This window comes from Triturus cristatus, chromosome 9, assembly GCF_964204655.1.
Source record: "Triturus cristatus chromosome 9, aTriCri1.1, whole genome shotgun sequence".
NCBI classification, from domain to species: Eukaryota; Metazoa; Chordata; class Amphibia; order Caudata; family Salamandridae; genus Triturus; species Triturus cristatus.
Window position 1 is genome coordinate 310202061 of NC_140592.1, and position 24289 is coordinate 310226349.

At 42.8% G+C, this 24289-nt stretch overlaps 1 protein-coding gene across 1 annotated transcript in view; it reads left to right on the forward strand.

Annotated features, from left to right (window-relative positions):
• Positions 1-3764: 3764 nt before the first annotated feature.
• The window catches only part of LOC146797808 (F-box only protein 27-like), a 76112-nt gene continuing 55587 nt past the window's right edge, over positions 3765-24289 (forward strand). Inside the window, exons 1-3 of the mRNA XM_085627656.1 lie at positions 3765-3777; positions 6250-6367; positions 9140-9235. Coding sequence (XP_085483782.1) covers positions 3765-3777; positions 6250-6367; positions 9140-9235 — 227 coding nt within the window. The remainder of the gene's footprint in view (positions 3778-6249; positions 6368-9139; positions 9236-24289) is intronic.

The window sequence follows — 24289 nt, forward strand, 5'->3', positions numbered from 1 at the left end:
ACGCTAAAACTGTAGGTGTTCTAAGAGCATCATGCTGTTACTGAACAAGCAAGTGTATCAAATGAGCATGACAAAAAGTTTTAAGTGGGTAGCTGAAGGGAAGGAAGCGGGTGAATGATATTCTGAGACCTTTTTTAGTGAAAATGTGGTTCGGATTGCATTATGGTGCAATATTATGAACATGCGAATACATTGTGTCAAAAAATGATTCAAGAAATGAGTTACTTAGAAGAGACCATTAATAAATCAGAGTGGTTTTAGCCATGCATACATGCAAGGGTAAAATAATTTGTGGATTGGTTTGTTTTTCCACCCTACTTTCACACATGCCTGTCGCCACATTCCCCAATTAAAAGACTCAAATGATTCTTGTTTGCGATGTTGGCAATCTTTAAAAAGGAGCTATTAGTTACATTGGTGCCTTTCATGTGCCTCATTCTTGTAATCTTATCCCACCCACTCACAAGAGTGGCATACCTTCTTTCTGTGGGCTCTCCTTAATTTCGTTGATCTTTCACTGTGTTTGAGCACACTGCTAATGCTGTTTGAAAATTTCACAGATTAAAAGGCTTCACTGTTTTCCATCACCTTTCTTAACTCCTTCCAGATCTGGGGGTGCTCTAGCACCTGCTGCACCCCTAGTTCCAACGCCCGGGGCACCCGTTGTTGGTACCACCATAACACGGACACCAGCAGCACCTGGCATTAGCCGAGACCAGAGAAATCTTCGGGTTCACAAACCCCCGCTCAAAAATACCACTTTACTTGAATACCTGCCCTGAGGAAGCCCCAGGCCTGATGGCCAATTAGGGGGCGAAACACGTGTTGGCTGTGCCATCCTTTCTTCGTTTGCAGCTACTAATAATAAAAAATACAAACATTCACCGGATCTATTTGCATTAATTGGATTTTTATCCCAAGCAACGGAAATTTACACTCTAGCCCAGATACACCATCAAAACACCCGTTGTTGGTAATTGGGAGTGACATAGGTGTGGACAAAATAACTTTGTGTTTTTCTTTCAACACTGGATGGCACCTTTGGGAATGCACAACACAAGGAGTATACTCTGTGTATGGGGAGTATGGCTCTGTCCTCATGCCTCAGCACATGTACTTCAAGGCACTTTCATTTAGGAATAGCTTCCACAGATTGACAGGTTCATGCATGTTTTAGCTCTAGCAAAAAGAAGCAGAAGAATCAGTGCTTAATTTGAGCCAGTGCTCAGCCGGCGCTTAATCATCAACACCAGTGCTTTTCATGAGCACCAGTTAAGGACACATTCATTTATGCATAGGGAGCTTAAGTGATTTGCCCAGAATCCCAGGATGTTGAGCCGATGCCGGGGATCAAACCTGGTTCCCCAGCGCTGAAGTCAGCAACTCTGGCCCTTACATCACATCCTCTCCCCATTTTCGTGGTTGGTAGCTGGTTCTGTTTTAGGCGGTGCTAACAGGAGAAATGGGCAAGCTGCCTCCTGACAAGAACCCCAGCACTTATTTGTTTACAAATTAACCTCTGCGAAGAATGGTCTACAGAGGACAATTTTTGCAACTGAGACCAAGAGAGGAAAACCTGTGTATCCATGAGCCAAGGAATCAAAGCAGTAAAACTACAATAAAACAGTGTTGTCAATACAGCAATCGACTGAACAGAAGACAATCACGAGGAGACTATCAGCGGTGCCAAATAAGGGGATACAATGGCAGTGTGCTGAGAAATGTAATGCCACGTCTGTAAATTGTTAAATGCAATGGTGTTGTCTGAGCCCTCTGATGTGCACTTTGTATCCTGGCTGCTGTAATACAATTGGACTAGACTAACAGCATCATGGCACACTCACCCTGAAAACATCAATAGTCTTTGCAATCGGATGCGAAAATGCATAGAATGTTGATAGGAAGTATTGTCATTGTCGATTTCCCAATAACATTACTGCACTGCCCCATAACAGTATAACACTGAGAATAGCCAGCACTACAAGTACTGGAATGCTAGCTGTGTTAAGTAAAGATCGTGTATCAGTATGCTGAGGAGTGTGCTCCCAGAAGATGCAGCAGGGGAAGGCAAGCAGTCAATAAAATGTAGTATCTGGGGTAGTACAAGTGCGCAGAGCAGCAGCCAGTGCACCTACCACAACTGGCCCCTTGTAATGCAGCAGACGCCGAATTTGGGGCGGCCCTACCATCTCCTACATATCCTGAAGACCACCAACACTTAAGGTATGTGTATAAAAGGCATTGTTTTATTTTGTAATTTTTATCCTCTTAAAGCTGTTAGGTCTCTATGACATAGTACTTCAATAATAACTATATGCATGCTTATTTTACAGTTATTCCTTTTCTAAAGTTTTTAACAAATACCAGAACTGCCTTATAAAATAAAAACAAAATCCATAGCTACTTACATTAAGTATAGAGTTTGTTTCATCAGCGTGGCTGTTTCCCCTCTGTGCCATGTTAACTCTGTAGTCTTCTGCCAAAGCCTGTTTACCCGCAAAGATACAATTAGGTGCTCCACACAAATTTTAGAGTGCAAGTGTAGTTACGTCCCTATTTCAATTTTTTCTCTGCACACTCCCAAGGTGTAAAAGCGCGCCTTAAAAAATGTCATACTTTCACCGACCTCTCCCTGTCTAAGAACATCATGACTGTGCATATTTCCAGACCCTCGGCGCCACTTTTTCAAGACTCCCATGCTTATCAGTCCATGCCACCTCGCCCCCCACGTAGAAGCCTCGTCGTGTCCTAGACAGGCGGGAAACTCATGGAAAAAGAGTTTACGTGTTGCATTTCTATTTTTTTCTCTGCACACTCCAAAGGTGTAAAATGCGCGCCTTAAAAATGTCATACTTTTACCGGCCTCTCACGCACTGTCCCATCTAAGAACATCACGACTGTGCATATTACAAGGCCCTCGGCGCCACTTTTTACAAGACTCCCATGTTTATCAGTCCCTGACACCTCGTTCTCCACGTAGAAGCCTCTTTGTGTCTTAGCACTCTTTTAAGGCGGTTTTTGAAACTAAGCGGTGAAATTGTTACATCAGAAAACTTACTAACCACACTCCCACGTAGAAAGAAGCCATAGTTTCATAACATCTGTTTATTTAATTGTATTCACTTTTCATAACTAGTGTCACTTTACAGCAAAGACTTTTAAAATTAGACGGTAAAAAAAGTTGCACCAACAACTCATGCTTTACAAAATTGCCATGCTTATCAACCCCAGCACCTCACCCCCACATAGAAAGAAGTCATAGTTTCATAGCATCTGTTTATTTTATTTTATTCACTTTTCATAACTAGTGTCACTTTACAGCAAAGACTTTTAAAATTAGGCAGTGAAAAATGTTGCACCAACAACTTATGTTTTACAAAATTGTCATACTTATCAACCCCTTCAAGCCTCGGTGACTTAACATGTATTTATTTATTTATTCATAACTAGTGTCACTTTTAAAATTAGGCGGTAAAATTGTTGCGCCAACAAACTTACAGTCTAGCTTCCTCCTCTTGTGGGGGCATTGGACTTCCCGCCTCTGCCTGACTGTGGCTAGGCCCTGCACCACGGTCTACCACTTAGGAACTCCATATGCATTAGGTACGCCTCATAGGGGGCCTGTTCTACCTCCAACAATACCCCAGCACTACTCGAGGGCTCCCATTCCACAGATGCATCTTGTCACTGCTGAAGCAACACCAACCTACAGCGGCAACTACCCCTGAACATGCCCAGACATGTTCCGGCTTGCCCCAACCAACATGGCGCACACAGGTAAGTCTCTGCTTACGTATCCCATAACCCTAAACAACCCCTACTAGGCCCTATTGGTGTGGCTTACACATGGTAGGCGCTGAAAATGTTACATCAGCAAACTTACATTTTAGTTTGCCTCCTCTTGTGGTGCAGTGTTTCATCCCGCTCTTTCTGGGGTGCAGCAGCATTTTTTTACCCTTTTACATCACCATGACTGGTTGGTTTGCCGCCTCTTATGTGGAACTTGCTCCATCCAGCCCTATCCGGGCTGTGAAAGCACTCTTCACCGTTCCAAAACGATGCATGGTCATGTTACCAAACCCAGACGCATGCTTTACAAGATTGCCATGTTTATCAGCCCTGACACCCCACTCCCACGTAGAGAGAAGCCGCAGTTGTATAAACATGTCTTATTTATATATTTATTTCATAACTAGTATCATTTTACATCAGAGACTTTAAAACTATGTGGTGCATACTGTTGCATCAGCAAACTCACAGTCTAGGGTTGCGACATCACAGATACCAGGTCCATGGCTTGACTTAACATTTATTTATTTTTATTTATTTATTTATTTTCAAAATTACTGTCATTTTACATCAGAGACTTTTTTAAAAATAGACGGTAAATTTACAGCACCAGCAAACTCGCAGTCTAGCTTCCCGCCTCTTGTGGGGACTTTGGAATTCGCACCCTTGGCTGCTTTTTATTTATCTTTTATATATTTATTTATTATTATTTATTATTTTTTCATAACTACTGGCATTTTACATCAGACTTTTTTAAATTAGGCGGCAAAATTACTGCATCAGCAAACTGGCAGTCTAGCTTCCGCCTCCTGTGGGGACATTGGAAATCCAACCGTTGGCTGTCTGTGGCTACGCCCCCACACCCTGGTCTGCCATTTAGGAACCCTTATGCATTAGGCACGCCTCCTTGGGGGCTTGGTCTACCCCCCCAAAAAAAAGACCTGGCACCACTCTAGGACTCCCATTCCACAAATGAACATCGCCACTGCTCAAGCAACACCAACCTACAGCCGCAACCACCCGCTGAACATGCCCGGACATGCCCCTGATTGCCCAACCAACATGGCGCCCACAAGTAAGTCTCTGCTCAACCAGCCCATAACCCTAAACACCCCTAGCAGGCCCTGCTGGGTAGCTTGCAGCTAGCCCCAGCCATCCCCCTGACCACCCTTCTACGCCTATGACACACCTGCACCGCTGCCATTTCAAGGGTAGGGGGCGCACACATTACACTGGCCCCACCTCAGGGGCTGCACTTCTGGGGCCCGAACTTCCGGGGCCCGAACTTCCGGGGCGGGACTTCCGGGGGCGGGACTTCAGGGGGCGGAACTTCAGGGGGCGGAACTTCAGGGGACGGGACTTCCGGGGGGTGGGACTTCCGGCTCCTACGTCACTTCCGGGGGGCGGGGCACCTGTCAAAAAATGAATGGTGACGAAAGGTATCACTGTATACTACTGACAGCCTTTTCTCAGTAAGCTTCCTATTGATGTTATTCATTAATGTTTGCAACACAATGATCTGCTCACAAAGTATCTGTAAGGCAATGAGAAATTAGAAATTCAACAATAGAGCTAGTGTTCTTGAGAAGATTCGCGAGTAGGATAGAGAGGTGCAATCTCTCAGAGCGTGGAGAGTGCCTGGGCCAGAGTATTGGAACGGGGCAGTCAATGGGATTGTTTATGTTGCCCTCGCGCACCCCCTAGAGGGTGTCATGCTTCATCTTTGGGCAGTGCTCCTCGTTGGGCCGGCGTTGCAATGCCCAACAGGTCCCCCCGAAGGGTCGCTTTGAGCTAGCTCCTTGTCGCCCCATACCACTTCTCTCATACAATGGGTCTCTTGTTTGAAATGAGAAATTAGAGCCTTTCTGAGGAATCTAGGGGTGAACCTGAGTTGTGAGTAGCCTCCTCGAAGATAGTACATTGTAATTTTAACGTAGATGCTAGGATAAATTACAAGACAATTTTTGGGGCAGTTACTGTTTAGGTTTCTAACACCACCAGATTGAGGGAACTAAACTGATAAGTAATCTTCTGCTAAGAATAATCCTGGCTATGTAATAACTGAAATATTAGTTTCCCCTGCTCCAATGACATTTGAATTAATTTATTTTTCAGTTAATAAATGTGACTCTCTTCATAATGAGTAGGTGGAGTGAGATCACATTCCTTTGACCCTATCCATTTACCAGAATATTTGCGATAATATTGCACGGACAACATACCTGGAAGTTAAAGTTTACATTGTGCTGTATATATCAGTTGTCCACTAGGGTGTACTTCATTTATGCCTACATGGTGTCATGGAACATAACATAATTCTTAAACCATATTGAACTTTTAACCAAGAAGTAGGAAACGTTCTGTCATCCTCAGGAAGAGTAAGTCCACCTGAAAAGCTTAAGAATTGGTATGACCAAGACTGTACGGCAAATAAGTGATGATTTCAGTTTTATATTGTAGTTAGTCCGCAAGGGTTGCTGAGTGTTCAAAATAAGATTTTGAAGGACTTGAAAAGACTGGAAATGGAAGAGCAAGCATGGGACAAGTTCACAGCTTTGGTTGTTCCTAACGGTTCTAGGTGCTTTGCCAGCTACTGGCCATGGTTGATGCTTCTGAACTGAAGTAGGAGTAACCAAACATGGACCTTGATAGATGGGTATCTCTCTTTGGGCCATTATCTTTGGAAGCTACTTCAACAGGCCAAGGTGTTTGGAGTAATAATTCCGAGGCCTGGTTGCCCCTTTCTTCCTTCACCCTGACCAAAATGGAGCAGTGCTTCGTCGTAGGACCTCCATAACTCACCTGGCCTGAATGTGATGTCTGTTATGCTGCATTCATTAAGCCTGGATTAGTGTGTTCCATGTCTCACTAGTGTATCAAACTGTCCCCTAGGGGAAGCCCCACCTTTCTTTGAGGTAGGCTGTGATTGGTCCCATCTTCAACAGGCATTTGCAATGCAATCTGTGTCGCCTCTGGGACCTTATATGTATTTAGCTATGCAACACATTAGCCTGGGTGCTGAAACATCTACTGTTCTTTAACATGGAGGGAAAGTAAGCCCCAAACTGCGTGACACGCCAGGTATGGGAACACATGGAGAGAAATATTGCCTTTCAGCTGGAAATGGTATAGTCCAAAGCTCTGTTTTTAATATAAAATCAGGGCCTTCGGTGGTTATATCACTGAAAATACAAGATTTGAAAAAATATTATTGTCTACGGGTGGAAGACAATTTCTATGGACTGGAATCTAGAGAATGCTAAAGTGATTCTGGTATTTTACTGACCTCTGCTGGTCGTTTTCTATCAAAGTTAAATAGAGGCAGTTGAATAGAAAAAAAAGTCCCTAAGCGGAAGCAGACACGTCCTAGCGCTGATCTCCAGAGCCCACATAGTACATACACATATAAATATATAATAAGTATATACTAAAGTATATACAAGAGGTCTCAAATGCTCGACCAAAAAAGGGTAATAGATGAGATCGATTTTGCTGCCAAAGGATCTCTTTCCTCTGTGCCCAGTTCAAACTGTTATTCTTCAGGCTAGATTGCAGAAATGGACGGTTGAGAGAGCTCTTTTTTGAATAAATTTTAAGCCTAGAATTGTATAAGATATTGGTACAATCAAGTAATTCTGCTGTGTATGTTGTATGTGACCTGTGCTGAATAAATATTACTGAAGAAATAACCATTGAACTTGGCTTTCTTAGATCACCATGTTAATAGTTTGATTTAACTTGACCTCATGGACCTCTCCAAAAGATATTGGGGAGGGGCGGGGTGGATGTGAATGTACCCATTGTGGAGGCATTGTGAACTCTTTCCAGTGCCCTCTAGGCAGGTTTGTGTTTCTCTCTTCGTGGCAGCTAAAACAGACTTTGTAATCTCTTGTGGTATTTGGCAGGATTGTGTTTAATACCTTTTATTTTTAACCTATAGATTACTGCTCTCTAAGAAGCGTCTGGGGACAGTAGAGGATGTTCAGTTGTTGGCTTAGTGGAAATATGAGGGTTTCTTTTAAAGGATGCATGGCAAGAACTCCTACCCTTGAAGTAGATTCTGCTTACCCGAGAACATACTGCTCATCCAAAAATCGTCAAACCAACCTAAAAACAAAGACCGTGACCTAGGGGAAAAATTCTGCCTCACTTCTAGAGCATGTGTCAGCCTCAAACATTCTAGACTTTAAATGTGCCGAAGCTGAGTCTTGGATGCAGAATATTGCAAGAGTTGGTGAGAAACGGGCACAAACAGAGGGCAGATTCCTAATGTTCAGTTGTAGTTATTGTCAAGGAGTCATGAGAGTCCTGTTAGCATAGCCATATCCGTACATGTTGCTGAATTGTATGGTTTTGAGAAAAACTAACATAGCTATTTATTTCAAAGAAAAGGTTACAATATTGTTCAGACTCCACCCTCCATCCCACAGCATGCCCCACTGAGACATCACTGGCTGAGATGAGAAACGAGATGAAGGTTACCTCTTTTGAAAACCAGGTTGCCCCCTCCTAATTTTTGCAATCCAGATCTTGCTAGGGGATAATATGCTCCTAAATCAAGTATTTGCAACAGAATGATCTATAAAACCAGTGGTAGCACCCAAGCTGCAGATATTTTATAAAAACAAACCAACAAGCAGGGGCAAGGAGTACTCAATCTGAAATCTGCAATCCCTAAAGGTAAAAGCCTATATATTACCTAAACTTATTGCTTCGCCCCGCAGCCTTTGGTATCAGAGATTGGTACCCAGTTGAATGAAGCCCTAAAAATTAAGGCCACTGTTTCTTCTGTTAATATCACCCAGGAAACAATGATGTACTTCTTATTCTGCCGCATATTTCAGAGGCTCTTTAAATCGTGGCTTATTTCTGTAAAAGAGGGATACAGTGTAGAAATGAATACTGCCAGTACAGTTAGTGTTGAACTAGTGATCCTATAGGAGGCTTGGGGATGTCATACTTCTGTCGTTACTAGGTCAAGGAAGGAGTGAAGACAGTGCCTAAAAAGACTTAGAGGTGCCTATTGATTGATCCTTTAGTTCTTAACCTTGTTATGTATTTTATTTCTGGAGTTTCATATTTTTAGATTCGAATACAAGGAATGTTGATGTGATAGTTATTTTACGACAGAGTCATCTTGTTTGGTACAGTTCTAATATACATTAATAAGAAAGAATATTACAAATCTCATCTGTTTTAATTAGACTATTGCAAATCTCACTCTAGCAGGAGGTGGTTGTTTAGTCAGGATGGGGTGGCTGTGTTTAAGGTTATTGAGGGTGTTGTGGGAGTGAATAAGAAGGATGAGATGATACAGGCTCTAAAGGTAAATCCTGTGCTTCTCTTAAAGCTGGTGTGAGAAGTGGCAGATCATTGACCTGCTTCAAGAAGGATTGTGGAAGGAGCTTCTGGATAATCACAAGCCGGAAATCTGCATCTCTGATTGGTGAGTCTCTTGCTGCCTCCATCTTTTTACATTTGTTTTACTTGCCATGTTTTCAAATACGTATAGTGGTGTATTTCACAAAAATTCTTATTATGCAAAAGTGTAAACTTTTCACCATTTGAGTTAATGAAAAATCTGATTTGTGCACATATTAACATGGTTTGAGTATAAAATGTCTCTTTGAGAGGCATTTCTCCTCAAGTAAGAAATATTATTATCAAACTAATTTCCTGCTGGTATTTCGTTTGATAGAGAAATGGTACTTGTGATGCTGGGGAAATGTAGTGGTATATGTGTAACTTTGTGAAAATTATGTGAAGCTCATATAAATAGTTTTGCACACCCCAACTTTTACCCTCCAGTTAGACTGCTGCCCCTGTAATGTGAGACTTGCCTACCCTCTTTGGCACTCTGCTTCATGCAGTTGCTCCCCTTGTTTGTAAGTAGGCATTAACTCTTGTTTTCTGGTTTCCTCTAACTGTGCATCTTGTGTTCTGTATGAACACCCATTGGTGCCCCTTCCTTGTCCAACTGCTACTCTGTTCATACCTATAGACTCAATTTCCCCTCTCTCTCCCAGCTGTATTCTCTATGTTATGGTGATTAAATGTTTTTATTCATTGCTCATCCACCACATGGTCTTCAGTACAATTGAATGGAATAAACGGGGACGTTATAATTAAATGAGATGCTGAAATTATGTAAGACTGAACAGTAGTGTCAGAATAAACTTTTAAAGGATGCAGAACAAACAGTTGTCCTGACCCACATCAGCACAATTGCATTTAGTAAATTTAAGTTCAGAGGAGGAGGACGTGGCATCCGTAAATAGACCTTGTCCCTCGTGCAACCATCCCACACATAGTTACCAAGAATTCATAGACTTCACTGATCATTGGCCTAAAGTGCTTTCTCTGAATGCCGTTGCCATATCCATGATGAGTGCCCTCGTTTAGCACTGCTGTCCAAGGGTGTCAAGAACTGTTGGACTCCAACGGATAACCATGTTCCTTCTATTGTAGACTTGCAATTCTAAACAGAGTCATAGCATTTGTCCATTAAGGCGCTATGCCACAAATTGCATTGTGCAATATGTTCTGTGTTATCCTTCTGGAAAGGGTTTGTGTCTCCTCTGCAGTCTATGTAAACATTTTGTTCTAAGGGCTTTGATTGCAGTAAACAGTCAATAGGATGGAGATGCTACATATGATATATTAGTTTTAATATGTCTGCCAGGTGCATGAGAATTGGGCTTAAATTATTCATTCAGCCATATAGCCAATTACACAAGTTATATTGAACAGAAACCTAGCAGTCATCTTTATACTGGAGGTCTCTTAGGGTCCTTAACAGATAACTGAAATTTCTGTCTTGGGGGTTCTCCATTAAAGTCATAAGCATATGAATAGTACCGCCCATGTGTGGGAATCCAGGAGCACTTCTTCAAAGAATATCTTCTTAAGTGCAGATGTTCCCCTTTCTTCTGGAAGGCCTGCAGAAACACTTAAGAAAGAACATACTATACAGCCTAGAAAACAGGCTATAGTGGAGAAATTATTCAGGTTGTACTTAGAAAAGGGTTAAATTACCCAATTAAATGTGTAATTTGAAAAAAATGTTTCACAATTTAGCTCAAATCTCTTTCACAAACGCCTTTCTGTAAAGTAAGAGATGGATAGTAGAACAGTGTAGCCCCATAGGCTGCTATTATGTGAGTTTAAAATAGTGACTGTGCCTTTATGGACCCAAAGACCACCAGTATATCGTCATGCTCAGCAGGTGGCAGTTGCCTCAGTTCTCTTTTTCTTGTACCTGGTGACAGGATCCTGGAGCATTGAGCTCTGCCTTTTAAGCTATTTTCTTCAAAAGTCACCCATGGACTTTTGTCTTCTTTGATTCACTTGACGTCTCTCATCATCCTCTCGCTGTTTACAGCCTTTTCTGACAGAATTTTGAGGCATTTTGTCATTTATTATGCCATCTCTGTTTGATAAGTGCCCTGCCTGTGGGAGGAAGAAGGCCAAGTCAGACGCTCACAGCATCTATATACTTTGCCTTCCATCGACACATGTTCCAGAGCAGTGCCAACAGTAAAGACATTTTCACATCGCATCCTGAGGGAGCGAGAGAAGATTTGCCTTCATGGCAAGGAAGAACGGCGCATACAGCAAGCTCAGTCTCAAGGTGATACTTCGGAGCGAGGAGAGGGTCATTCCTCTACCAGGGCTCTTACATCTGCCTCTAAGGAACGTGGAAGGCCTAAGATTGTCGGCCTGAAATTGAAATCTATCCCGGTCGATGTTGAGGGAGTCGACGTCGAGACCAGGTACGGTACCATCCTGCTCACTGTCCAGGGCTGATTGACGTCGAGGCAAGGTAGAACTTGTGCGCCGTTGTTGCGCTCTGTAAAATCGACATCGAGTTGGGGTGATCTATTGACGCCTTGGAGCAGTTTGACATTGAGACAGAGGAGATAATCATAAAGGAGAAGGTCAATGTGGAGCTGTCAACTGTGGTCATTGTCGAGGATACAGGGGAAGAGGAGAAAAGGATGCAATTGTATTTGTCACCTGATTCGGAGTACTCTGGGGCCTACTCCCCCTCTTCCCCGATACTACTACCGTCCCTCCACCACCTCCACTTACAACAACACCTCTGCTTCATCCTTCTCCTGTGCTTATTTCTCCAGCGCCTGTGCCACTGCCTGCAGCACCACCAAAGCCTAGATCGCGCTCCCAAACGCACCATCTGTCATGTCATCACAGGCGCCTTTCAAGGCATTCATCTTCTCCTAGGCGATCTCGCCATCACAGCCATCGTTTACGATTCAGGACACGTACAAACTCCAGACATGGATTAAGACACACAACATGCTCTTCTGCATCAACATTACGATATTCGCCGACTGTTGGATTCTCCACCTCCTCGCATCTCTCCGGTGGATGACATCACCACTTTCCAAGAGGTTCTGGTGAAAGGTGCGGCAAAACTTAATATTCAGATATCAGTCCCCACACCTACCACGTCTGTTCTATTTGAGACTCTACACCAGCGGTCAGCTTCAAGACCTCTGCTTTCATTGGTGCCAGGTCTTTTGGAGCCAGCAGTGGAACTCTTTCTGATCCCAGTCTCAACCAAAACAGCTCCTTCAAGGCTACAGAAAAAATATGAGCCTCCAGGGCAAGATCCTCTTTTCCTCCGATCGGATCCACCCCCTGACTCTGTGGTCATTCTTGCGGTCAAGAAGCGTCATGCTACAACCCCTGCTTCTTCAGTTCCTCCTTATAATGAGAGCAAATAATTGGACTCTGTGGGTGGCAAGGTGTAGCGATTGTGTATCGCTTTAAGTGGGTTCTTGTTCCATGACTAGAACCTCATTATGTATTGGAATGTTGTTACTTGAACGGGGAGTTCGGGAGTACATTATCGGTTGTACTTTTGGAGCTGCTTGTCCTTGATGTACTTAGCTCCCTTGGAATAAATACCTGAGCTACATTTTATCCGTGTTTCCACTTCATCATTTTCTTGTGACGACTTGGAGGTTCCTACACAATTTTGGCGACGATTTGGGATACAGAAGTGATTACTCTCTTGGAGTTTTTTTTTTTTGGATAACTTTATTTGATTAAAAAAAAAAAAGAGAAGAAAGGTAAATGCAGCATGGAATTTCACCCATAACCGCCCACATAATAACTGGATCAGCAATACCCTGAGTCCACAGAGGAAGCAAAAGCGATCTCCCCTCCTCTTCATTGAGAGCGCAACTGTCGATCGCTCTACTTCGGAGAAATTGACTTTCCATTCCAGCTAAGTGACCGCTTGCACATGCGGTAAGCGTGATTATTTTTAATTTAAGGGTGCTGCTTATGGGAAATGTGCTCGTACTCTAGCGGATAACATCAATAGCGCAACTGACTTACTTTTAAAAGTCGCGTTGCCGCGCTCGTTAAATCCGCGAGCCTTCTTCCCGAACCTTGAACAGTCACATTGTCGCGCTCTCCAAAGACGCGAGTCTTCCTTTTTGAATGTGTTTCGCTTCAAGAATTCTACGTAGCTGCATCTGACTGGTGGCGTGCTGAACATGAACATACGTGGGGGAGGCGTCATTAAGCGTCACCACGTTACACTTCAGGAGAACATTTTTGTTGTTGATTATGTTGCTATGACAGCAGCATACTAACGGGACCGCCTCACACACTTCACTCACTGAAGTCTTCACATTGCAAGCGCGCGGTGGGAATTAAACGCGCGCTACTGATTTTTATCACTGATTACCACAAGGAAACCCTTCTAAAAGGACAAAGGTATTTAAAATAAAAAAATAAAAGAAAGAAGACAACATGTTTTGAAAATGTTTGTTACATTCAGCTCTTTACTCAAGCAGCTCTAAATTTTAGGTTCTGCTGAGTACATCAGGGAAACTTTCGTGAAGTTGACTTATTATAATTGCACAGCATTGCATACTTGAGGAAGTGGTTAATTCACAAGTTTACGAGAGGAACAGGTGTAATCACCAATTGTGTTTCACTTAAATTAATTTCTGGTTGCTATTGCCGCATTATTGACTAACATGCCGACCAACACGTCATCCACTGATACAAGGAATACTACTTCTGGGGATGGAAATTTCTCGAATCCACACATCAATTCACCAAAATAATTTTTACCTGCTCCTGGTGAACCAATAGTAGCATGGTTGGACTGGAAGGAGTATTTCATCAACTACATTGCAAATTTAGAGGACATCAGTGGAACATTTTCACCTGAAAGGAAAAAGAGAATGTTATTGTACTCATTAGGCCCTGAAGGTTTACGCATATTCAATGAATTGAATAAGATTGAGAGATCAGAGGGTGATCTGGATGTATTTAAATCAGCGATTTTAGATCTGGATGATCATTTTTCTCCTTCTGTGTGTATTGCGGGTCACCAGACATTCTTTTTTCCACAGGAAACAAGAAAAACACGAAACTATAGGGGAATATGTGTCTGCATTAAGGAAATTAGCGAGCAAGTGCAGGTTTGCACAACTGCATGACGAGATTATCCGAGACCAGGTTGTCATGTACACTAAGAATAGAACCTTACAGGATAAGTTGTGGATTGAAGGGGAAAGTTGTCTTAAAGACATCATTGCCATGGTTAAGAAAGGTGAACTATCAGAGCGTTGTGCTAAAGCCACACTTTCTCATGACAAAACTAGCACAGTTGAAATTGTAGGCAAGGTGAGTGGGAAAAAAGTTGTGTACAAAAATAACGGAAACACAAGGTTTGATAAAGGCAAACCAGACTTCACTGGGGAAAAAAATTGACAATGTAGAAACTAGAAGAGTTGGCAATATGATCTGTTATTGATGTGGGAGTTATTCACACTCTACAGCATATGAGAAGTGTCCAGCCAAATCTGCTATGTGCTTAGAATGTGGTCTGATAGGACACTTCTCTAGAGTCTGTAGACGTAAACAGAACAAAAATTCTAAAGGGAGAGTAAAGTGCGTTCAAGAAGGAGATGATGATAGTTCCTCAACAGCCAGTGATGCAGAAGTACAGGTGAATTGTGTCCAAAAAAAGAAAGTGGTACTAAATATCACTGGTAGTTCATCATCTAAACCTTTGTGCATGGTCTCTTTAGGGGGCATTGTAGTCCAATTAGCTGCTGATTCTGGATCTCCGTTCACCATAGTCTCACAAGAGATATGGAATAATCAGTTCATTAGCAAAATGGGTGAATGGTTAGAACCTAATGATGTCTCTGCTGAAAGCTTCACGGGGATAAAATAGACATGTTAGGCTTTAGAACACTAATTATCAGGTTTAAAGAAAGACAAGCTGTGGGAAAGTTGTATGTAGCTAGAGAGGGCCCATCAGTTTTGGGATGGAAAGATCAGAAGTCATTAGACATCATTCTGAATCCGAATAGCAAAGAACAAGTATTAGTCTCCTGTGATGGGGAAGATACTAAGAAATGGGTCTTACAAGATTTTCCAGAAGTTTTCAGCAATAGCGTGGGTAGATTAAAGGGATTTACACATCGGATTCTCTTGAAAGAGGGGGCCACTCCCAAGATTCACAAGGCTAGGAACATTCCATTTATTGTCAGGGATGAAGTGAAAGCGGAGCTTCAGAAAATGTTAGATAATAATGTCATTGAACCGGTAGAAGCTGCTGAAAGGGTTTCTCCATTAGGCGTAGCACGCAAATCTAATGGCAAGGCCCGTTTATGCGTGGACTTAAGATATCTCAACGACAATATCTTAGTGGACCAGATTCCCCTTCAAGGATTGATGAGATGCTATCTGTAACACGGAATGCAAAGTGGTTTTCCACTTTGGATCTATCAGAAGCTTATCATCAAGTTGTTTTAGAGAAAAGTAGCAGGCATCTCACCACTTTCTGTACACCATTTGGCTGTTATAGATTTAAACGCATGCCTTTCGGTTTGGCATCAGCCGCTGCGGTATTTCAGAGGCTGATGTCAAACCTTTTCAGCCACATTCAAGAAGTTGCAGTCTTCCAGGACGATATTTTAATTATGGGTAAAGATAGAACACACCATGACATGATTTTAAGAGAAGTTTTGTCCATTCTCAGAGACAATGGTTTGGTGGCTGAAGGCAGCAAGTGTAAGTTTGCTGAGAAATCAGTTACCTATTTAGGACATGAAATTGGCTGCTCGGGTATCAAACCAAAAAGTAGTCTGGTGGAAGCCATTCTCAATGCATCCCCACCAAAATCTAAGGATGAACTCCGTTCTTTTCTTGGGTTGGCTGAATTTTATTCGAAATTTGTTAATAATTTTGCAAAAAAGACTTACGAAATGCGTACCTTAATGAAAAATAAGGCCATGTTTGAGTGGACGAGTGCATGTCAGAGCTCATTTGTTAGCATTAAAGAGGCGATTGCTCATGCTCCCACCTTACAAGGTTTTGACCCACAGGCATTTTCCATCGTCACGACTGACACCAGTGGTACAGGTCTAGGTTGGGGTCTTATCTCAAATATCGGACCAGGGGAAAGAAGTAGTCATAGCTTTCGCTTCTCGTTCTCTTTCTCCAACGGAAGAGAAATATTCAGTAATAGAACAGGAAGCTTTAGCCTGTGTATGTGCCATGGAACATTTTAGGAAGTTTATATGGGGGAAGAAATTTTTGTTACGTTCAGACCATAAACCTCTGATGAAACTACTGACGACTGAAGGTTTATCTAGAGCTTCAGCGAGAATTTCAAGGATGTCTATGCGACTCCAGGATTTTGTGTACAAGGTGAAGTATGTACCTGGCGCAAAAAATGTCATAGCGGATTTTCTCAGTAGACTTCCCTTACCCATGAAAGAAATTGATCTGGATCCTTGGTGTGAATTTTTGGTAGCAGGAGTGTTTGATGACACTTCTGGTTTGCGTAAAAATGATTGGCACCAGGAGTGTAGCATGGACAAGATTTTGGAGACAGTTAGAAATAGAGTCATCCAAGGTTGGTCCAATGATTGCAAACAGGATACGGCACTGAGAGCTTTTTGGGAAGCATCTCACACTTTCTGGCAATGTGGCAAAAAAATCACAAAAGGTGCCTGGGTTGTGAATATTGTATAAAATGGCTATTGTCTCAGATTCACCAGTCCTCCCCCGGCCATACCACTAAAACCATCCAGCCAACATTTGCACATGCTTCTGGAAGAAGTCCGCATCTTGAGGTCATCTCCCACAATCAATGGGGTACAGGCATCTACTCCAGATAATTTTTGGTGAAGAAAAAAGACAAGAACGAATTCAGACCCTTCTCGACTTAAACGTAGCCAACAAATGGATTTGGCGAGAAGTTTTATATGCTGGCTTTGAATCCGATCTACCCCCAACTGCACCAGGGAGATTGTCTCTGTTCCATAGACATCCAAGATGCTTATTTTAATGTACCCATCACCAAGAAACACTGCAATCTTTTGAGGTATGTAGTAGGGCAGGACCACTATCAATACCAGGTTCTTCCATTTGGCCTCAAGTCAGCACCCTAAAAGTTCTGGGTGCATGGCAGTAGTTGCTGGTCATCTCGGGAGACACTGAATCCCTATCTAGACGATTGGCTAATCAATGCGTCAACTTCACAAGAAGCCCAGCGGCATTAGAACTGGACATGCGATGCTCTACAATGGTTGGGTCTTCACATCAACCACAAGTCAATCTCCACTCCAGTTCAGACTCTGGAATACTTGGGGGGCCACCATCGGCACAGTGCAGGCAAGAGTATATCCTTCAGAGGAGAGACTTTCATCAATCCATTGGAAATGTCACTCACTATTGAAAGCCTCTTATCCCGGTGTCATCCCTCCTCGGCTCCATAGCCTCTTGTATCTTCCTTACTCTGAATGCAGACCTCCACATGCATCCCCTTCAAGAATCTCAAGGACCAGTGGGATCATGCAACTGGGAAGACACCCCTACTTGTACAGACTGACAATATGACCACCATGTATTACCTCAACTAGTAGGGGGCACGAGGTGCAGACCCTTACCCCACCAAGCCCAAGCAATCTGGAGATGGCTCATAGCCAGAAACCTGCGTAGTGGTGGAAAACCTCCATGCATGCATCAGTCAGCTTGGCCTAAATCTTTGTCCTTTGGGTCAAGGGCCAGCTCCTCTCTTCACATTAGGCAGTGCAGCTGTTGGACTTGGCCCTTTCTGCAGGGTCTCCCCATTTGCCTTCACCCCTCCTGTTTTCTGAACCCATTTTGTTGACTCTTAGGACTCTGAGCGCTTTACCACAGCTATCCATTGCTGAAGTGCTTCTTCTGAGTCCCCTAAACATGGTAAAATAGGCTTACACCAAATTGACACATTCAATTTACTTATAGGTCCCTAGTAAAATGATTCTACCAGTGCTTAACCTGTAAATTAAATGCTGCTAGCAGGCCTGCCCCACTCATTATGTCACTCACTTATGTAGCCTTTTTAAAACATGTCTCCGGCCTGCCATTGCAGCCTGTGTGCAGGTTTTAAACTGCCATTTCAACCTGGCAAAATAAACTTTCCTTTTTAGGTCTCGGCTAGACAACACATGCGCGGTCTTTTTGAGACTTGTTGTTTACTGTTAGCAGGCTTGGAGGCTGCTCATTACTTGCCATTGAATGGCTTTGAGGCCACTGTACATTGCGTGCTTCCTGCTGGTCAGCCAGCTCTGCAGTGGTTTATTCCCTCTTCTTGCATCTGACCCTCCCCTAGAGCATGGCCCACGTACATGTGCCCTTACACTGCTCTCCCTTTTGGGAGCTATTATTTCTTTTTGTTCAGCCACTCTACAGAGTGCATCTTTTGTAGCTGGCTCTGTTGTCTGCTCCTTAGTGTTGTCTGTGTTTGGCTGTTCCCCCTCCCTCCCATTGTGGTGCCCCCACACAGCACAATAAATGAGCCGAAAGGCCAGATGCCTTTTTCCCGTCCTCTGACTTTTGTCTTTGTTGCAGCTTTTATTTATAACACAAACTCAACTCGAAGGTGTTGGATCACCTTTACACAAGGCTGCTGGGTAAATTAGAAAGCCTATCTATCCTCCCCATGGACAATACACAACAGGAATTTATCATTTTAGTATTATTGTTATTATTATGTGCTTGGACAAGACCTGGAGTGGCAGAGCGCTTTACAAAGTAGAATGCTAAGACCACAAATAGGTAGACCTGAGAACAGATTTAGTTCAACAGGGTAAAAAAATGCACTATTTTCCCATTGCAGGGTTTTGCTGAAATAATAGCAAACTGTTATTACATTGTAAGGCTGATTACAAGGGTTTACAGTACTTCTAACTTCGTCCTTCGGTGATCCTTCACACAACTTCTGAAGTTTTGCACACTTTTTGTCCCTTGTACCAGTACATTGAACAAGGGAAAACTATGCATGCTGGTGTGAACGTGGTTCAGGGATTCAAGTCTCCGCACTTTAAGTGCTTGCCCACACTGGCACCTTTAAACGCGGGTTGTCAGGATTTGAAGCACACAGATTGTCCTTTTCTGTTCTGAGAAATCTGCAGCAGTACATAATTTAGATGGCTCTTTGGAACACATGCCCATTTCCCGGAGAACTTGCTAACTTTAAGCTTGCGGCAGTTCCAATTAGGGTTTACAGGCACAGTGCCTCACGCAGGGGTGACATTCTAGACTCTCTCTGATCCCCCAATTAAAACATTCTCTGTGTCCGATTGGCTAGAGGCGTTAACCGTGCGCTTATCTATTAAAGCAGATCCACTGTCATTTTAGGTGTCTGCTAGGCAGAGCATGTGCTGTCTTTTTGAGAAATGCTATTTACTGCAAGTGGGCTTGAGGCTTCCCATTACTTACCAGTGGATGGCTTCAAAGCCATTCTTAATTGCTCACTTCCTGCTTGGTCAGCTCTGCAGTGGTCACTTCCCACTTCTTTTAGGCCTCGGCTGGACAGCGCACATATTACATACAGTACAGCCATCTATACATGAGACAAACGCAAGTCCACACCAACCACAAACACGCAAACTACAAGCAGTACAGATGCCCATGCAGCATGGGGCTTCCACTGTTAGTTCTGTACTTTACAGCTACTCTCAAATGAAAGAATAGTGCTGTGAAAATGCTTGTTAATACATGTCACCCCTTAGGGTAGGCCCTAAACAGCCCATAGGCTGGGGTGAGGGTATTTAAAAAGTTGGACATGATTAGACTTGAAGTATTTTTCTTGTCCAAGAATTGCCTCGTCGTCTAGTTAGGAAAAACTTTTAAAAACATTCTTCAGTGTTAACCTAGCAGGGAAATGGGTCATCGCAGACGGTTAGGGCTCTTCTGCAAGGTTTCATCCCGAGATTCATATTCTTATGAATAACTTGTAGCAAACTGGGTTTACCTCAGAAGCATCACACATTTGTTTTTTAAGTATCAACATTTATGCCACTTTCAGATGAAAAAAAAAAAATCCAAAGGAGAATATGAAAAATAAGTGTCAAATATCCCCCCCCTCCTTTCATATATGAAGTTTGAGGAATTTCCATTGTATTGTTAATGGATTTTGTAAATTGTAAAATCAAATGAACACTCAGAAATGCGGGTAAAAAATCCCATTAAGTGCCCTCATTAATTAGGACATAGTCACAACTTTTGTGTATAAGCAAATAAACCAACAGTGGTAACAGACTGTAGAAGAACCAAATGTGAATTTAACGTAAGTGCATATGTGACCGCGGAATTCTGACCCAGACTCCTTTTTGAGAAAATCTGACTACTTTGATTAGATATACATTCATGGATGAGAATGAGTGGCAAGATTAAGGGAGTTCCTTGGTATATCACTATCCCCCACCCCCAAGGATTCACCTCATAATTTCATGTTTCATATTAAATACATTTACCAGTGAATATAACATTACAGTGCAAAGGACACAGCCACAAGAATGTGTTCTTTTGAACTCCAGTGGCCACTAAACCAATGTTCACCAGGATTGCAAAGGAATCATAGGGCATTTACAGCTTACCATCTTTATCTAATGGCTGACTGTAAAGTATTTGCAATGATTGCCACAAATGACCTAGGTAGTCTAGCACCAGCTTACTCAGAACAACTAATACAACTTGAATGATGAGAATGCTTGTCTGCAAATGGAAATGTCCAAGAAGGCAAGGGAATTGAAGCAGAGCACCTACCAAATGAAGATTACATTATTTTAAATCAACATTTCGGGTAAGAGCTAACATTGGATTATCTTACAGCCAGGAGGTATAGCATGGCGTAGAGACATCGCTATGATAGATTCTTGGCTCTTACGCCCGAAGGCTTATTTAGGAAAGGTAGTTTACTCTGCAGTGGGTTGCTTGTGTTTAGATCTCATAATGACTTAGTGATCCAAAGTATGAACGCTATAACTGAAGTGCATTGCTTAGTGGGCCTAGAACAAAGAAGACTACCAGCCTTTCATGGCACAGGAGCAAGCAGACTGTTTCACAGAGAACAGCAGTCTGAAAGTTGACAATCCTTCTTAGTTCTCTTTCAATAAACTTTTATTAAAGAACGTTGAGAAGGGAGAGTTCATGCAGCTTATCCTAATAGTTAAAAGACAAATGAGCCTCAAGCAGTTTCTTCTGTGCCTCTCTGCCCATGGCAACACAGTAGGAGGTAGGGGCCACTTGTATATTGCAAATGTGAGGATATCACATTAGGCAAATGGGTCGATGCAGATTAGCATTCTGCTAGGGTCTCCATTTCTTGCAAATGACTGCAGATATGAGCCCAGGGCATTTGTCAAACTATCATCTTGTCTTACACTGTAAGGTACTGACAGTGATGGTGAGTTGAATAATACAAAATATTGCAATGAATAACAATGGAAATGGAGGGTATTAAAGGCATTTCCTAGTGGACAAGAAAGATGCTTATACCACACACTCCGGAGATTGGGCTTAAGCTCAATGGCATGACCTATCACATGAGATTCCTTGGCAGATTTAATGTCAACCAAATAATTTATATTTTAGTCAGAACTTTCTAGCGACTGCCATTTGTCTTCCAAAGCCTGAGGTTTAATCAATAATTTATGGCTCAGGACCTACTAATCCTTGTGGTAACACCTGAAGACTCTCTTCCCTTTGTACATTCCTTCAGCAGCTCTTGACTGCCGTGAAGTTTGCCATTCACGTTGTGCATCAATTGGGCCAACTTTCTTCTGGGCGCCAACACATAGTCTGTATTGTCCTGAGTGTAGGACCTCCAGTTTCCTCCCAACCCTCTTCACTACTGTAAGTGAGGAGTATAGAAGCAGAGTGACCATACATACCTGCAAATGAGCAGTAGTCCACTTCTGTAAAGGACACCAAAGTTGTATGGTGTGGCATGTTGCAATGTTGGAATGGATGTTTAAAGCACGCCTTTTTTGTCTTCGTGTTATGTTATACAGTTAAATAATAATATGTTGCTCTGCCATGCTCAGCTATATTATGACATGTTGCCTTATGCTAGATCATCTGTTTATTGAGTACACAACAAAGCTAATTGGCTCCATGCACTTAAATTTGTATTTCATGTACCTGACCACGTCCCAAAGACCACTGTGTAGCCAGAACCTTTAATTACCCAAACTGGTCTAATAGCACAGCATAAAGAAGACAGGCAAGCTTTCAGTACTGCAACCTTGAACACAGTTGGTAACCACTGGCTCATACTCAAGAGGCCTTTAGCTTAGGTTCTCCTTTGGGTGTCCTTCTCGGGCTGCCCTGCAGATGCACGCTTTGTGTTAAGTGATGTTTATAGCAGTGGGAGACACGGGCAATGGGGCTGGCTCCAGGTAGAAGTACCTGCAGCATGAGTATGGTGTGGTGTGGGATCTCTGTCCCTGACTGTCGTCATTCGGAAGTGGCAGGCGGGCCAGACCTGTAAACCTCTTGCTTTGAATGGCAAAGGCTCCAGTCTCGCCCTCACCCCTGCTATTCTCTGGTTGACGGTGCTCGGGACGAGCTGGTATGCCACCATTTGTTGGCAGGGTCTTCATGAGGTTTGTGGAGGTAACCCTGTCTCTCCACTCCCCACTCTAGTGTCTGAGTCTCTGCCCTCCATCAGCATGCATGCAGATAACACACTTCCACTGTCTAGGGAAGATGTCCATACCTTCCTCTAGTGCTATGCTAACCAGGAGCAACTCCCATGCCTTTGTAATTAATATTGTGAACGAAACTTAAGGGCAAACATCAGAAGACTTTTGCTGCCGCGTTTTCTGTTTTTTGATGTTTGCATCACATACCCCATATATTGTGGTATGAAGCTCTGATCATGAGGTTACTGCTTCCTTCAAGCATACCCTAAAGCTCTTACTTCCCTTTATGTGCATCCAGTGAATGACATTATGCTTCAAGCTCCTTCAAGTTGATCAGCTGTCCTTGCTGAAGCAGTCGTCTAGGGCTGCTTAGCAGCAAAGACTGTTCACTGCATCAAAAGTGCCTAAAATTGTACATACTGCAGATCAAAAGTACCCAATAGCTTGTATAGGCAAATAGGTTTGTTTCTATAGTTTGCATCAGATTGCCTGCTATCTCAAAAAGCCTCCTCTAGAGTCTTAAAACCCGGCTTGAAAACCTCACCTTCGATTAAAACTTTCAATTGTTGCCTCTCCTTATTTTCTTTTGAAAGACCCCCCCTCTTCATTTTTCATTTTCTGCATGCCTGCTCTCTCTGAAAACGTCTACTCTAAGTCAGATGAATGTTTGCCTTAGTATCTATTGTATTTCTGAAAATTGTCCACGCTTTATTTCAAATATCACAACCTCTCCTTTGAAAGTCATACCCCCTCAACTTAAGACTACTCGTCTAGGTACTCTATTAATCCCACCAACCATCTGCATGAATTCACATATCCGCTTTAATTATCATAGCTAACTCCTAATAATTGTATCCAGCACAAACAAATGGGGGTACATGTGTGAAATGGTTTCCTTGAGTCCAAGGCTAATCAGAGTAACCACTAATAACCATTGGACTACCCACTGACTGTGGGTTCCGGAGCAGGGTTCTCGCCTGCATAAAGTGCCTCAACACTTAGTCAGAGGTAGAAAGCACTAAATAAATGCAAGTTGCAAAACAAAAAAATACTTCTTTAGCATCAGATCTCATATTTTAAACCACGTTGACTTCTGTCATCCTAATTTTCACAGAGGAGGTGCCAATAGTCCTTTTGAACTTCGAAGTCGCCCCTTGCACCTGGGCAAATAAAGAATTTGCCTACCAGTGAACAGGCAGATAGGGAGGAGCAACAGACCAACTCCAGGAGGCCCTGCTTTTCTCCTGAAACAAACCCACACTGGAGAGTCTAGTGAGTCAATGCATACAGGCACGTTTGATAAGCACATGTTTTCCTTTGCCTGTATTGCCTTCCAGTCTTTCATATCCAGCTGCTCCTTTCGCGGCATAGTGGAACAAGGTGGCTGAGATCTTGCCACCATTCCCGGAGGACCTCAGAACGAACCTTGGGCAGATCATACACAAAGGATAGAACACAGGGAAGTATGTGATTTGCTTGAACACTGCTGACTGTTTGAGTAGGGCTGTTGGGACCATTGTGGT